The 14,580-nt window shown below is 37.8% G+C and overlaps 1 protein-coding gene across 1 annotated transcript in view; it reads right to left on the bottom strand.

Moving 5' to 3' along the window:
* COL4A4 (collagen type IV alpha 4 chain) overlaps positions 1 to 14,580 on the bottom strand; it is a 120,598-nt gene that overhangs the window by 57,105 nt on the left and 48,913 nt on the right. Inside the window, exons 8-20 of the mRNA XM_087424752.1 lie at positions 14,455 to 14,523; positions 13,277 to 13,312; positions 11,977 to 12,039; positions 11,610 to 11,645; positions 11,335 to 11,376; positions 9,654 to 9,734; positions 8,797 to 8,850; positions 8,470 to 8,529; positions 7,537 to 7,581; positions 7,168 to 7,221; positions 6,312 to 6,381; positions 5,278 to 5,382; positions 1,569 to 1,733 (exon numbers count right to left, since the gene is read on the bottom strand). Coding sequence (XP_087280878.1) covers positions 1,569 to 1,733; positions 5,278 to 5,382; positions 6,312 to 6,381; positions 7,168 to 7,221; positions 7,537 to 7,581; positions 8,470 to 8,529; positions 8,797 to 8,850; positions 9,654 to 9,734; positions 11,335 to 11,376; positions 11,610 to 11,645; positions 11,977 to 12,039; positions 13,277 to 13,312; positions 14,455 to 14,523 — 880 coding nt within the window. The remainder of the gene's footprint in view (positions 1 to 1,568; positions 1,734 to 5,277; positions 5,383 to 6,311; positions 6,382 to 7,167; positions 7,222 to 7,536; positions 7,582 to 8,469; positions 8,530 to 8,796; positions 8,851 to 9,653; positions 9,735 to 11,334; positions 11,377 to 11,609; positions 11,646 to 11,976; positions 12,040 to 13,276; positions 13,313 to 14,454; positions 14,524 to 14,580) is intronic.

The raw sequence follows: 14,580 nt of genomic DNA, 5'->3' as shown, positions 1-14,580 counted from the left end.
AAAAGTAAAAAGGTGAAGAATAATAGAATAAAGATTAGAAAAAGAGACATGTAGGATTGATTCTCTAACAGACAAATATATTGAGTCCAGAAAGAGAAAACTGGGGAAAAAGTAGAGGAAAGAATATCTTCAAAGAAATTCTTCAATAAATTTTTCCAGAAATGAAGGATTTGTGTTAAATTGAAACTGCTCACTGAGTGCCTGCAAATAAATGCAAATGTATCCACACAGAGGTAAATCATTGGGAAATTTAAGGACACTGAAAACAGAAAAATTCCTATAAACTTTCAGAGAAAAAAATAGAACTCAAACAAAGGCTCAAATATCTAAATGTCAGTGGACTTCTCAGTAACAACACTAGAAAACAATGGAAAATGCCTTCAAAAACCTGAAGGAAAAATATTTCCAACCTAAAATTTTATACTAAGCCAAACTATCAACCAAATTCCACAGCAGAATAAAGGCATTTTCAGGCAGTTAAGATCTCCTAAATTTACACACTTTCTCAGGACATATAATGAGGGAGTAAACCATTGAAAGAAATATATGAGTTGTGGGAAACAAAGGGACCCAGAGAGACAGAGACAAAGACAGAGAGACAAAGAGAGAGAGAGAGAATTCCCAGGATAATGGTGAAGAGAGATCTCAAGAGAGTCTCAACAGCAGCTTAAAATTACAACCTGACCTCATTTGAACAGATCAAAAAGCTCCAGGAGAGATTTATCCGTGGAGATAATACTGATAGAATATTGAATGAGTTAGAATTCATGATTAGGATATTTATACAATTCTAGATGGTTTGACGATGAATTAGCAGTAAGTATATTGAAAACCAAGCAAACACGTAGACAAGAAAATTAGACAATTATTAACACAATGTTGTGCTGAAAAAGTAATAATACATATTATTATATGGCTGAACTAGTGAATAGCATTTCTATAGCCCTTCAGTGTAAACACTGAATCTTTATTTAACTAAGATTATGATAATAACTATATTGATAGGTTGTGGGAGTGGAAAATGTGCACATGTGTGGTAGGGAGGAATGAAAGAGAGCTAAATTCATCTTCTACAGAGAGAAGTCAAAAGATGATGTTCAAACTGAAAAATTAAGAAATAGCAATACAAGTATGTTAAATGGCAATATAGAAGCAAATAACAAAAGATCCAGCTAATTGTGTGAGAAATAATCACCCCTAGGGAGGGAGGACTAGGAGAAGGGGTTGCCTGGGATGGCAGTTCTTCACAATAAGCTTTGTAAAACTGTTTGACTCTTAAGCTAGGTCCCACGTATAACTCTGATAAAAATGAAAACTACATTTAAAAAATAAAAATTGTATTAATTTACAAAATTCTATCATCACACTTAAATCTCAACCAAATATTTCCACTATACTTCGATGATAGTCCAACATCCATTTATTCTTTTGTACTATTAAGAATACTAAGTTGGCTCATGAAATATTAGATAACTTTTGAAAAATTTGGAAAGTCACATTTTCTGAATGACACTGCAAACATCAAATGCAACATAAATGTTAAGGAATGTGAATGAAGAGCACTTTACCATCTGATCCTGGAGGTCCCTGCAGCCCTGGAGCTCCAGGCAACCCAGGTGGTCCCGGGTTCCCTGATTTTCCTGGAGCAGAATCAGCTCTCCCAGGAACACCAGCTGCCCCTGGAAATCCTGGATGACCAGGAAACCCTCGTGGCCCAGGGGGTCCCATCATGCCTCCAAGAGAAATCAACAATGAATACCACATATACTCTCAGATTACACTTTCCTGTAGAAGAAATCAAATCAGTACATTCTTCCCTAGGCTGTGGAATTTTTTCAAGGAAAAAAAAATGTAGTTAAAAAATAACTGACTATCCTAGCCATCAAAATGCCTCACCTTCTTTGAAACAAGCACATCAGTGGAAACAAACAGGTTTGGGGAATTAGATTTTCTTCCCTTTTCCCCATTCTTTATGGTTACTGGGAAAGAAATATACATTATTTAATTGAAATTATTTTTTTCAATCTTTCCACCTTGATAACTTGGTAATAATAAAACATATTAGCACATTTAGTGAATAAAAATATGGACTCACATAATCATCTACATAGGACATCAAATAGCATAGCAACCTTGGTTGGTGGGGAGCATAGAGGTGCTAAATTTGAACCTGGCCTCTCCCTCTCCAGCCACTGGTACTTAAGTAGGTTACTTATCTTCTTTAATCCTCTATATCTACCCCAGAGGGTTGTTATGAGATTAAATAAAATAATCCACACCAGGAGCTTAGCGCAATATCTGGCAATAGCATGCACTCTGTGAACGATTAGATGTTCAGTGTGTTCAGAGGAGGTCAAAGCCAGTAATGCCACAGCAGCTAAATCCTATTTCCTCTTGACATCCTACTCCTCCTTGCTGGTGGCTTTGGCTTAAAGACAGCTGGAAGCCTTCAAATGAGAGTGACCACTTCTCCTAGCTGCTTCTTAAGCATGCCTGGTTCCAGAATCTCTCTGTGGAAGACTGTCGTTTTCAAAGATGGCCGCCACAGTAGCTCTTGCCTCTGACGCTCCTGTAGACTTGACACTCTCATACCAAGAGGTTGAATGTGCCCCTCCCCCTGAATGTGGCAGGCTTTTGTGATTGTGTGGACTAATGGAACATGGCGGGAGCGACACTAAATGGTTTCCCAGGCTAGATTATTCAATGTGATTCAGCTTCCGCCTTGTGAGCTGCAACACTGGGGAATGAAGTCCTGACCCACCATGGAAGCATCCTCACTGCTCTGAAGCCACCAGGCTGTAAGGAAGCCTAAATTAAGTACAGAGCCACACAGAGAGGCCGTGAGACTATATGAGAAATACAGAAGAGAGATGCCCGGCCAGTCCTCACGTTCCAGTTCCAGCCACTGTATGGCTGGATATGGAAATCCCTGATCTAGAATTGCTCAGCTTAGCCCTTTCTGAATTCAAAAACTGCAGAAAGAGTGAAGGGTAATATACTGATTGTTATTGTTTTAAGCCACTAGATTGTGGGTAATTTGTTCAGCAATAGACAGCTGAAACCTTGTCAGTAACCACTAATGGAGCACACTAGTTAAATTCATGGCTTTCATTATTGTGTGCATATGTGCTGGGGCTTTACATATATTTTCAAACATTATCTTTACTCAAACAACCCTGCAAAGTTTGTACCTTGTAGATGAGGCACAGAAAATTTAGGCCAAATATGAGTAATAATAAAAATAGCTAAGACAGTGAATCTTTACTAAATGCCAGGCTGTATTCTAAGGACCGTATGTATATTATGTCTTTCAACTCTAACAAGAACTCCATTTTGCAGATGAGAAAACTGAGGCACAGAGAGGTTTAATCAATGTCTAAGATCACACTGCTGGTAAGTACTAGAACATGGAATGTCTTTAGTGCCTAGTGTAAACACATAACTATTTCAGAGGAAAGGCGGGGATTCAATCACAGGGGCCTGACTCCAAAACTCACCTTATCTCGTCGTGAATACTGTAGATGATTATAAAATAAAATATGTATAATAAAGGCTATATATATTGGTGTACTTAAAACAGAATGAAAGGTGCTCCTGTGGACTTGGCAGCCATCTTGTCTCCATACTGTTCCTAAGACCTGACTCTGAATCTCTACAAACAGTCATTGGATGGACCTGGATGCTACCTGCTGTCTCATCCCCGTGCCAGGAAGAATGCTCAACTACCTTCCAACAAGGAGAATGAGTTATGGTGTATAGCATATCGCAGCCTTGACCACCCATTTGTAGAGCATCAAATTAACGAAGTTGTGGCCAGGCCAGTATTAATAACTTTTTTTTTTAAAGAATGGAATAGAAAATAGAGTGCATCGTATACCCAAAAGATATTATTTTATGAAATTTGTGTTTCAATCATATGTATATGAGGGTACATATATGCGTGCATAATGTAACGTAAATGCAATATAATATAAAATGTATTTCTTAACAGTGGTTTGTGGTCAAAATATGGGTTAATTCTTTTTTAAAAAGTTGGTGGAATTAAGAGACTTCCTGTCATATTTAGTTTTGAATCTGCTATAGACATGAGTTACTTATGCCCACTGGGTTTTGATTTCAATCTGCTGGAGGCACTATTTTATTATAAACAAGCCCAAAAGGAGAAATCTAAGACCAGAGTCTAGTGCTTCCGGACCAACAGAGTCCTTGATATAATCTATGTTGTCCTGGATCAATCAAGCCAAGGCAACCATATCTAAAGATTAAACGCACTAGACAAAGCTTTACTACCTTTGTGGTCATCAGATCCTACAAAGTGGAAGCTAGATGCGTGTAAGAGTAAACAAGAATTTTGCGGTTAATGGTTGAAGATCTCAGGAAACTTCTTACTCCTCAGTAAATATAACAAGAGACACAGACTGGATAAAATTACATTTATTCAAGACTTTTCTCCTCACATGTTTAATCAGTTCTCCTGGGTTCACAGAATGCAAATATCCTCTAGACTTCTATTCCTAACCTTACTAGGAATATTAACCAGCACAGTACTTGAAGGAGTTCAAAGTTCTTATGTCAATAGAATTCTTTCCCAGGCTCTTCATCAAATATTACCATGAGCTATAGGGGTGGGTTTTTTTTTGGGTGGGGGGTGGGGAGGCAGGTACTGTTGTTTTTTGTTTTTGGCAGTGGGGGGAGAGGGCTGTTTTTTTATTGTTTTTTTTTTTTAACTAAGGCTGAATCAAAATTTTCTTTTTAATTCACAATTTGTATTTCCACATTTCATGTAGGAGATTTAAGTTGGGTTCTTGGTGGATAACTAAATTTTAATAAGTAGATGTCAATAAAGAAAGCCTTCCAAGAGGGTAGAAAAACCTAAAGAAACACTCTAACCTTAGCAGTGGTCTCCAAACTTTATCTGCATGTGATACTCTTGTGGGAAGCCTGTTATACATACATATTCCTCATCGCACCCCTGAGATACTGATTGAATATTTCTGAGGTACAGCCCAAGAACCTGTATTTCTTCCAAGTGATTAATTGGTTTGAGTTCAGTGGTTCTTAACCCTGGCTGTACATTGGAAATATGGGGGCGCTTTTATAATAGCAGATGCCTGGGCCCATCCCCCAGAGAGCCCAACATTCTTGGTCTGGAGTAGACATAGCCATCAGTATTTTTGAAACGCTCCTGAGGTGACTTCAACATTAGCTAGAGTTGAGAACTGCAGGTGTGGATGAGAATGTAGGAAACCTGGCACATAAAAGCCAGTGGATTCATACCTGCACAGGCTTCCCCTGGTTCACCTGAGTGACCGGGGGGACCAGGTAGTCCAATATCCCCAATTTCTCCATAGTGGCCAGGGAACCCTGGATCTCCTGGAAGGCCTGTCAAAAATAATAACACGTGTGAACATAATGAATGTACATATACATTTTAAAATTCACACACAATTACTTTTTGTGAGGCTTGGTAAAGTACAACTAGGAGACTGGTTTGCAGTTTTCACCACATTGAAAATGCAATATCTTAGATATGAAACCCTTCAGCTGCCTCTCCTCTGCAGACACATGAACTCTGAGTGGCACTGTCTTTGTCATTGATTTAGGCCTCTCTTTTCTTGGAAAAGCACCTTGGTAGGTCTTAGTCAAATGGTTTTACACATTTTCCAGCAATTAAAAAAGCCTGTTTTCTGAAAGTTGATATAATAAAAAACCCAGCCTACAGTTTACATACTAAAATAAAATTTGATGTCTAATGCCAACAGAGATCATCCAAGATGCACATCTCTGCCTGCCCTTGCATAATTATATATCCCCCAAAAAGTTCATTTATTTAGCACAGATATCTCTACCTGCACTTGTATAATTATACATTTACCGTAAAGTTCATATATTTAGCACGCCTAGTGTGCAAACTACCGAAATACTGGGCCAGACTCTTCTGTCACGGCCACTCAAATCCCATTTCTTTTCTTTTTTTTTTTTTTTGTAAGGCAGATCAGCCCTGAGCTAACATCCATGCCAATCCTCCTCTTTTTTAGCTGAGGAAGACCAGCCCTAAGCTAACATCTATTGCCAATCCTCCTCCTTTTGTTCCCCAAAGCCCCAGTAGATAGTGTATGTCATAGTTGCACCTTCTAGTTGCTGTATGTGGGACGCTGCCTCAGCATGGCCGGAGAAGCGGTGTGCCGGTGTGCGCCTGGGATCTGAACCCGGGCCACCAGTAGCGGAGCATGTGCACTTAACTGCTCAGCCATGGGGCAGGCCCCTCCCATTTCTTAATAATCTATGAAAAAAGTGAACAGAACACAAACCTTTGAGTGGAGGAGGTGGAGTTGCCAAAATACCTGGTGGTCCTGGGTTCCCACGGTCTCCAGGATCCCCCTGAAAAATTCATTTATTTGCTTTTCTTAGAAATACTAATATTTTTCTCATGTTTCCTGGCACTAAATAAATATTTAGGACCATGAGTGCATTCATATAAGAAACAAAACTTATAGGCTGACTAGAGAAATGAATGGTCCATGGAGGTCTAGGAGGAACAAAGTTATCCAACCTCCCACCTACTAGCAAAAGTAAATAACCAACTGGCAAAGTTCTCACAAAAGAGAAAAAAACTTAAATTGCAAAAAATTATTCTATGCCCATAAATTAGATACCTCTGAAGCCATGAAATTTCTCAGATATACCAGGAGCATTAATGTCTAACTTGGCACTCTAGGACAAATAGTTTATTCACGTACAAGATCTGAATCTACCTTTATTTTAGCAGCAAATATGGTCCCCATTAATTGTGTCCCCTTAATGCTACCATGGTTTGCCCCAAGCAAGTGCTAAATGTGAGGTCACAGAGGTTACAAAGGAAAGAAAAAATGCCTTGGTGGTGAGAGCAGAGAGCTCTCCATAGCTCCCTCTGGTTTCTAATCTTGATACAAGATGATCCCCATGGAATTTTTGAAACTTTCATTATTATTCACTTTCAAAAGGATCATTTCTCAAATGTAATATGTAATCATTCCAACATGCATTAAAATAATATATACAAAATTAACTGTCTCTTTGAAAAGTTACATTTTTCAATGATTCTTTGCATTTTTTAGAAAATAAATTAGATAACAAAAGGGATACAGAATTTTACCAGACTGAACTCAAATAGGCTCACTTTTTTACCTTTGCGCCAAGAAATCCAAATGGCCCAGGCTCTCCAAACAGTCCTGGTTCCCCCTACAAATAACCAAACATGCCTTTTTTAAAAAAAATGTGAATGGGTGACAAATTATCTCACTCTTGTTTAATTTGAAGGAAACATGCTCACTGAGATTCTGTGCAAAATCTTAACACTGCTTTTGGGTTGCATCAGACAGTTTTGTATTTTAGTTTTTGCAGCCACAGCTAAATTATGCAATTTATAAAATGAATGTATTTCTCTTTCCAATTGCTGTGTGTGTGTTTGCATGCAATAGTACAACTTTTGAATGATACTGAATTGCATCTACTAATGAAAATGTATTTATCATCTTTACAATGATGTACATTTACCTTTAATCCCGGAAAACCTGGAGATCCATGGGAACCAGGGTCACCCTAATAAATTCACAAAAATCAACACAAGCAGAATTAAATAAAAATGCATGAACCTGTTCAATGCATCATTCTTTACCTTACGAGATTGCTCCATGGATATTTAATCTTGTCTGCAAAGGTGGTTGAATAAAAGGAAATAAATATAAAATCGATTCCATTTCTTTATAAGATTTGCTATTTTCATTGATCTTTAGTCTTATTCAAAAAAGTCATGTCCTTGCCAGTGTTTTAAATTAAGAACAAATTTTTGCTGCTGTTGTTCCATTTTAATTTATTTAACTTAATTCTTGCACTGGGCTAAATATCTTTGAAAGCATTGCAACGTAATTTGTCTGGAGATTAATAGTTGCTCTATGCATTATCAGCAATAAAAATTACCATAGAAGCCAATGTAGTCCCATTAAGTACTAAATCCAAAGCCAAATAAACTCAGTGCCCGTGCCCGCTGGCATCTGGCCCCCATAGTGACTCTATGGATGGGGAGCCCATGAGTGACATGTGTGGTGATGTTTGAGGCCTAATGCTGTGGTTTTTTTCTAGCTACTGCCCCGAGATCAGTACCTTCTTTTATCAAATAGGCTTAAATGAACAATTCCAAGCTACTGTCACGCTGACACTGACCCAGGCAGAAAATGTCACAATCCTGTTACTTCCTGCCAATTCTTGCACCTTCTGCTTGCCTGTTTTATCTAAATGACATCAATGGAAGGGATGTTCCATTGGGACATTTGGCTATTGCACAATTCTCGTTGTCCAAAATATATTGTTTCTATTTGCGATAATCTCTGCTTTTGAGTTCTCAGAAATATTGATCAGGTCTTATTAAAAATGTGACCGAGAAATGCCTCCAAACTCACTGAAGTTAAGGACCGCATGAATGATCCTTACCCGAGGTCCTGGGAACCCAGGAATACCTTTCTCTCCTTTTGCTCCAGTGCCAGGTTCTCCCTTAAAGAGATGACAATAATTTTGTGACGTGTATGCAATATTTCAGCAATATGGAATGCAAAAACAAAATAAGAAATAAAAATTATTTCCAGTAGCTTAAAGAAAACAACTCCTTTAGAAGAGCTGCCTTACAGGGTTAGGATAAAATAGTAAAAAATTCTAGTAATATGTATTAACGTTTAAAGCAATGATCAATACCGTGCAAAAAAAATTTTTTTAATTGAGATGGCACATCATACAAATTAAAAAAGTACTTAAATAAACTACCTTGGGTCCAGGTGGTCCAGGAGGTCCCATCATTCCAGACATTCCTTTTATACCCTAAAAATCACAATGGATACAATCTGGCTCATTCTTATTTAACATACTGAATTTCATCTCTTTCCGAAATTATCTTTTTCAAGAACCATTTTACTAATTTTTTTAATAAGGGATTATTCTTCAACTGTTGCTAATTAGCAACTAAGATCCCAGCACACTTATAAACCTGACTCTCTTCAGGCCAGTTCTGCGAGAGGTGTAGGGTCGTGGGGCACAGGGGTGGGCCACCATGGAAGCAGGGCGGCAGACGCAAGCTGGGAATGTAGCCATCGAGAGGGGAGGCTCATTTTGAGCAAGGTAGTGAAATGTAGTCCAGTAACTGAAAATCAACAGCAGAATCTGCACATGGCATCGATCACGTCAGTGCTGGAGGCTGTCAGAGGGATTATTCTTTGCCAAGAGTATATTACATGCTCAGTTCTATGCATCTGTTACCTTTTCACTTATCAAAACATCAAACCCATATGTAACATCTACAGGACAATTGGACTTCCAGTCGTCTTTTCAGTCCACATATCAAAGACAACATTAATGGGGGGACTATATTTTGGAGGACGTGTCACAATTTAGCAGCCCAAGCTAAGTCTGCGACTCAGCAGCTGGGTCAACTTGAGAGCACTAGTAACCTTTCCAAGCCTCATTTTCCAACTCTGTGAAATGGGGCTAATAGTACCAACCTGTTAAGGTTGCTTTGGGATTAATGCAGTGATGCCTATAGGTGCTCAGCACTTTGCTGGCACAGATATGTGTTCAGAAAATGTTGGCTATTACTACTTTGCCAACGTATATGGATTGGGAATTACCTTTTCTCCTTTATAGAGACTAGCATCGGGTGGCTGCACCAACAGAGTGGGTCCAGGAGATCCTTGCTGGCCAACCTCACCCTTTAAAAAAAATTAAGATAATGAGAATTTCAAATTAACTTTATTTTGAAATAAACTTTGAAAGAAAGAAGACTTTCACTCGTATATTGTGATGTGATGCTTACAATCCTGTGTGTCATAGATTTAAAATAAAAATCATGACAAATACATCATGTAATTTCAAATATTTATTGCTTTTCATTAGTAGTACATACTTATTATTAAAAATAAATTTTAAAAATAAAAGTGATCCATGATCCTACCATTTGAGGTTAATTTCTGTTACAACTTTGGTATAGTTCTTTGTGGTGTGTGTGTGTGCTCGTGTTTATGTGAGTGTATATACCTGTGTTTATACATGTGTATATGTGTATATATACATGTATATGCATAATGTGCATATGTACATACATGTATATGTGATTAAATGGTGTGTTAAACATAATTTATAATATATAATCAGAATACTATATAATAATACATAAATATAGTTTAAAATATAAAATATAGTTTATATTTTACTAAAATCTTAAATCATTTTATATTTTTCTAACACTATTTTTTGCACATTTTCCTATTACAGTAGAAATTTTTCAAAAATCTGATTTTTAATGCCTATACAATAATCTACCATAAGAATATACTATCACTTGTTAAGCCATTCCACTCTGGTTAGATTTAGGTTATTTCTAATTTATTTTCAGTAATATTTTAAACCTCTCTGTATAAAATCATTAGCACAAAATTTTCATTTACGTCATTATAGATGTTTATTCTCTTGAAGAATAAAATGTTCCTTGAATTGGTTTTGCCATGATACAAACATAAATACTTACCCTTAATTAGAAGATAATTATTTTGTACTTTTCTGAATATTTCTATTATTCTACACTTAGAATTATCTTCCCCTCTTGTGTCGTAGTTGAGAACAGGCAGTAGAGCAGATCACCTATGCTTACAAGCTAGGTCCTTACTGACCATGTTACTTTGGGCAAGTTCCTTAAAATCTCTCTTACCCGTAGTTTCCTTAATTCCTCTAAATCTTACTTTCTTGCTCTGTGAAATGAGGATTATAATACTGCCTACCTCAAAGTATTACTTTATGGAATACATAATACACAGGAAATGCTTACTACTTACCACATAGAGTGGAACAAAGTAAATCCTCAAATATATAATTATTAAAACCATCCATGTTTTTGACAAATGGGATTTGGAAGTGAACAATACTGTTTCAAGTTTAAATGAAAAAACACAACCAATAATTCAACCTCTACCTAAACCTGGGAAATGACAGAAGAACAGGGAGTTTAGGGACACTGGTTGGTTTTTCTTTTTTCTTGACGTACACTAGTACCTAACACAGTGTTGGTGTGGTAGCGGCTCTGAAGATATCTGTTGTGTGTATAAACAACTGAAAAAATGCATAAACAATACATGAGTTAATGTGTGACATGGATTGGTAAAGGTAACCATGCTTATTCTTGCAGTTGGAATAAATCTGAACAAAAGATCAGTGACGAGATGATGAACACAAGATAAGTGATCACCAGAACAGCCTCCACAACCCGGGAGCATATACATTTTAACTTCTGCTCCTCGTGCAGAAGGGCATTCTTACCGGGTCTCCCATTTGCCCCTTTACTCCCACGCCAGGATTACCCTGGAAAAGAAAAGAAAAAAAATCTAATTGCTTTTGAATATTAAAAAAGTAATTACAAGCAAGTAAAACTTCTGGTTAAGCAATTTGTTGAAGTTTATTAAATTCTGTGGGAAGTCTAATAACAGGAAAGACATAATTCTGACAAGTATCAGAGGTCACTTTTTCCATTGTACATGAAATTTACACGAAATCTACATGTATTTTATTTGTGTATTTTATTCAAGGCCACCTACCTTCAAACCTGGACTCCCAGGATGGCCCGGAGGTCCCTAAATCAATGGCAAAAACACAAAAATCAAGTATTAGTCACAGAAATTAGAATTTTTTCTATGTTGGTTGCCACAAGTTCCTCTTTAGGAAACCCTTAATTTTAAAACATTCAGGATGGACTTTCTATCATAGCTGGGCTGCCTTTTACCCAAGGGTGACGCCTGCTTCAAGATGGACTCATACTGATAATGGCGGATCTGCGCTGGTTCATCAGGTGATAATCTCTCAAAAAACCCAAGACTGACCCAAGACTGCAATTTTTCTTTTTCTGCTTTATTTAAATGTCAGGTCAGCATTTTTAGGGGACAGAATGAGCAGTGCTGTACTTACTGCTAACCCCGGCTCTCCTGGATATCCCATTGGGCCCACTGGTCCTCTTGCACCCCTTGATCCCTAAACATGAGAAAAATCAGAGCATTCATTACCAAAAACTGTAATCATCGTACACAGCAAGAGCTACATACGTTGCCAGGTGATAAAACCCTCCAAAGAAAGCACGGTCCCGGACACATGTGCCCTGCTGGAACATCTTGGACAGCAGCTCTGACACAGCCGTTGAAAGGTCACTAGCGGCAGCAGCATCTGGTAGGTGTGACAAACTCCTACACTTAGGATTAAATTAGGACCCAGAGATCAATGTACTTATTTACAAACATATCTTGTAATACCAAAAGTAGAGAATAAAGAAAACTTACTAGCCACTCCTAAGTTCCATATATGTTATAATTTTGACATACATCAGGATGCTTTTAAAATATTAATATTAATTAACATTAATTAATATTAAAATATGAATGTATTCATGCTCTTTAATATATTCTTTAAACACGCCCTATAAGATCAATGTGAATAGAAATGTTGTGCCCAGTTCAAGATCAAGGCGATTCAGCCATAAACAACTTTCTGCAACATGTAAGTTGTGGCATAATAACACACAAATTCACAAGGAAAGTTATAGCTGGGCACTCCTGGAACTGTGGAGAGAGGCCCTCTGTTCTTCTGCTAACTCTGCCCACATCAAATGATTTGTGAGTGTGCAATGAAATTGCCATGTCCCAGAGGATGAATTGGTATTTACTTTAACAGTGAGAGCAAGGTATTTCATTGACCACATAGAGCTGAGCTTCAGGAGTAGTAAGGAAACCAACCTGGGTAAGTAATCCTGTCTGCAGCCAGAAGTTACCAAGCAAAATTGTAGGTTAATCATTGGGAGGCAAAATTGCTTTCAATTTTATTCTTGTAAACATTGATAAATTTCCACTTGACACATATCAGTGTAGTTTCTAAGCAGACTTATCTTCTTAAATATTAAATGATTATATATGCCTGAGAAATGCCAAATGATCATTAAAAGATAGAAGAGGAAGGTAAAAGGAAGCTTGCTGAGATTCAAGGATGGTTCCATGGGCATACAACCTGTGCAGACACATAGGGTCTCACTCTTGATTTAATGCTCTGCTGTCACCATCTTGAAATTCTTAATAATTTTTGCACGAGGGATCTACATTTTCATTTTGCACTGGGTGGGCCCCACAAATTATGTAGCCAGTCTTGCTGGTATACAAACCAGTGGGGACCATAGGCAATTTGAGGAGCAAATAGAAGTACATTGCCTGCTCAGGAGACTTACTGGTAAGCCTGGAGGTCCTGGGTCCCCTCTGTCACCCTGCAATAACAATGATACATTGCTTTAGAAGAGTTACACCATTTCCCCAAAACACACATAAGATAAAAGTAAAAATATACACAGGGATTATTTGGACTGTCTACCTGTGAAGTCTGTTCAATCTTTCAATATTGAAAAGACAATTATGAAAGGGCTCTATGGAGGTGATGTTCTGTCTCCATTCTTAGGCTCTGAATTCTACTTCTACTAATTGTAATTCTGCTTCTACAAAATGAGAGAAATACTGCTGGGGTCCTGACAACATGGAATCAAGATGAGATTTCATCTTTCAGTTTAAAATGTTCTAGGGGCCAGCCCGGTGGCGTAGTGGTTAAGTTCACATGCTCCACTTCAGCAGCCCGGGGTTCGCGGGTTCGGATCCCGGGTGCGGACTTACACATCGCTCATCAAGCCATACTGTGGTGGTGTCCCACATACAAAATGGAGGAAGATTGGCACAGATGTTAGCTCGGGGACAATCTTCCTCAAGTAAAAAGAGGAAGACTGGCAACAGATGTTAGCTCAGGGACAATCTTCCTCACCAAAAAACAAACAAACAAACAAAAACACAAAAGCATTTAATTTACCAAAAATAGTGCTATAAGGTTTCCATAATTTTCAAGTTCAATAGTGGTGACTTCTATTATACTGGATAGCAAGTATTAATATTGCAATATTTTATCTACAAATAAATGAATGGTTCTCAACCAGGAGTGATTTCCCCCAGGGGACATTTGGTAATGTCTGGAGATACTGTTGGGGGGTTGGGGGGACCCTACTGGCATCTAATGGGTAGAAGCCAGAGATACTATTCAATATCCTACAATGCACAGGTCAACCCCTACAACAAATTATTATCTGGCCCAAAATGTCAATAGTACCAAGGTTGAGAAACCCTGAAAAAAATGTATCATTGCAACTCTGCAAGAATAGTTGAGAAGCAGTGGAATTTTACTGCCAGGGCAACTAAAGCCAGTGTGTTCACACAAGAAGTATGGTGCCATCCTAGAGGGTCAGGGTAATGATAAAAACCAGTGTGCTCAGGACACTTCAAAAAAAAGTCTCAATCCATGTGTTTCCTGTGTGGGTTTACCTATGCGCAAAAAAGATTTTTTTTAACCCACCATGATCATAACACTTACCTGAATACCTTTAATAGCACCAAAAATGAAGACTGAATTTCCTTTTTCTCCATTTTCCCCAGGAAGGCCCTGAAAATAAAATATTCACTTAAGAGGGGAAAAAAAGGCATATTACTATTTTAGTAT

The sequence above is a fragment of the Ceratotherium simum genome, chromosome 37 (genome assembly GCF_057802395.1).
Source record: "Ceratotherium simum simum isolate JZ-2026a chromosome 37, ASM5780239v1, whole genome shotgun sequence".
Classification (NCBI taxonomy): domain Eukaryota; kingdom Metazoa; phylum Chordata; class Mammalia; order Perissodactyla; family Rhinocerotidae; genus Ceratotherium; species Ceratotherium simum.
Note: the sequence above shows the minus strand (reverse complement) of the source record. Positions and strands in the feature narration are given on the sequence as shown.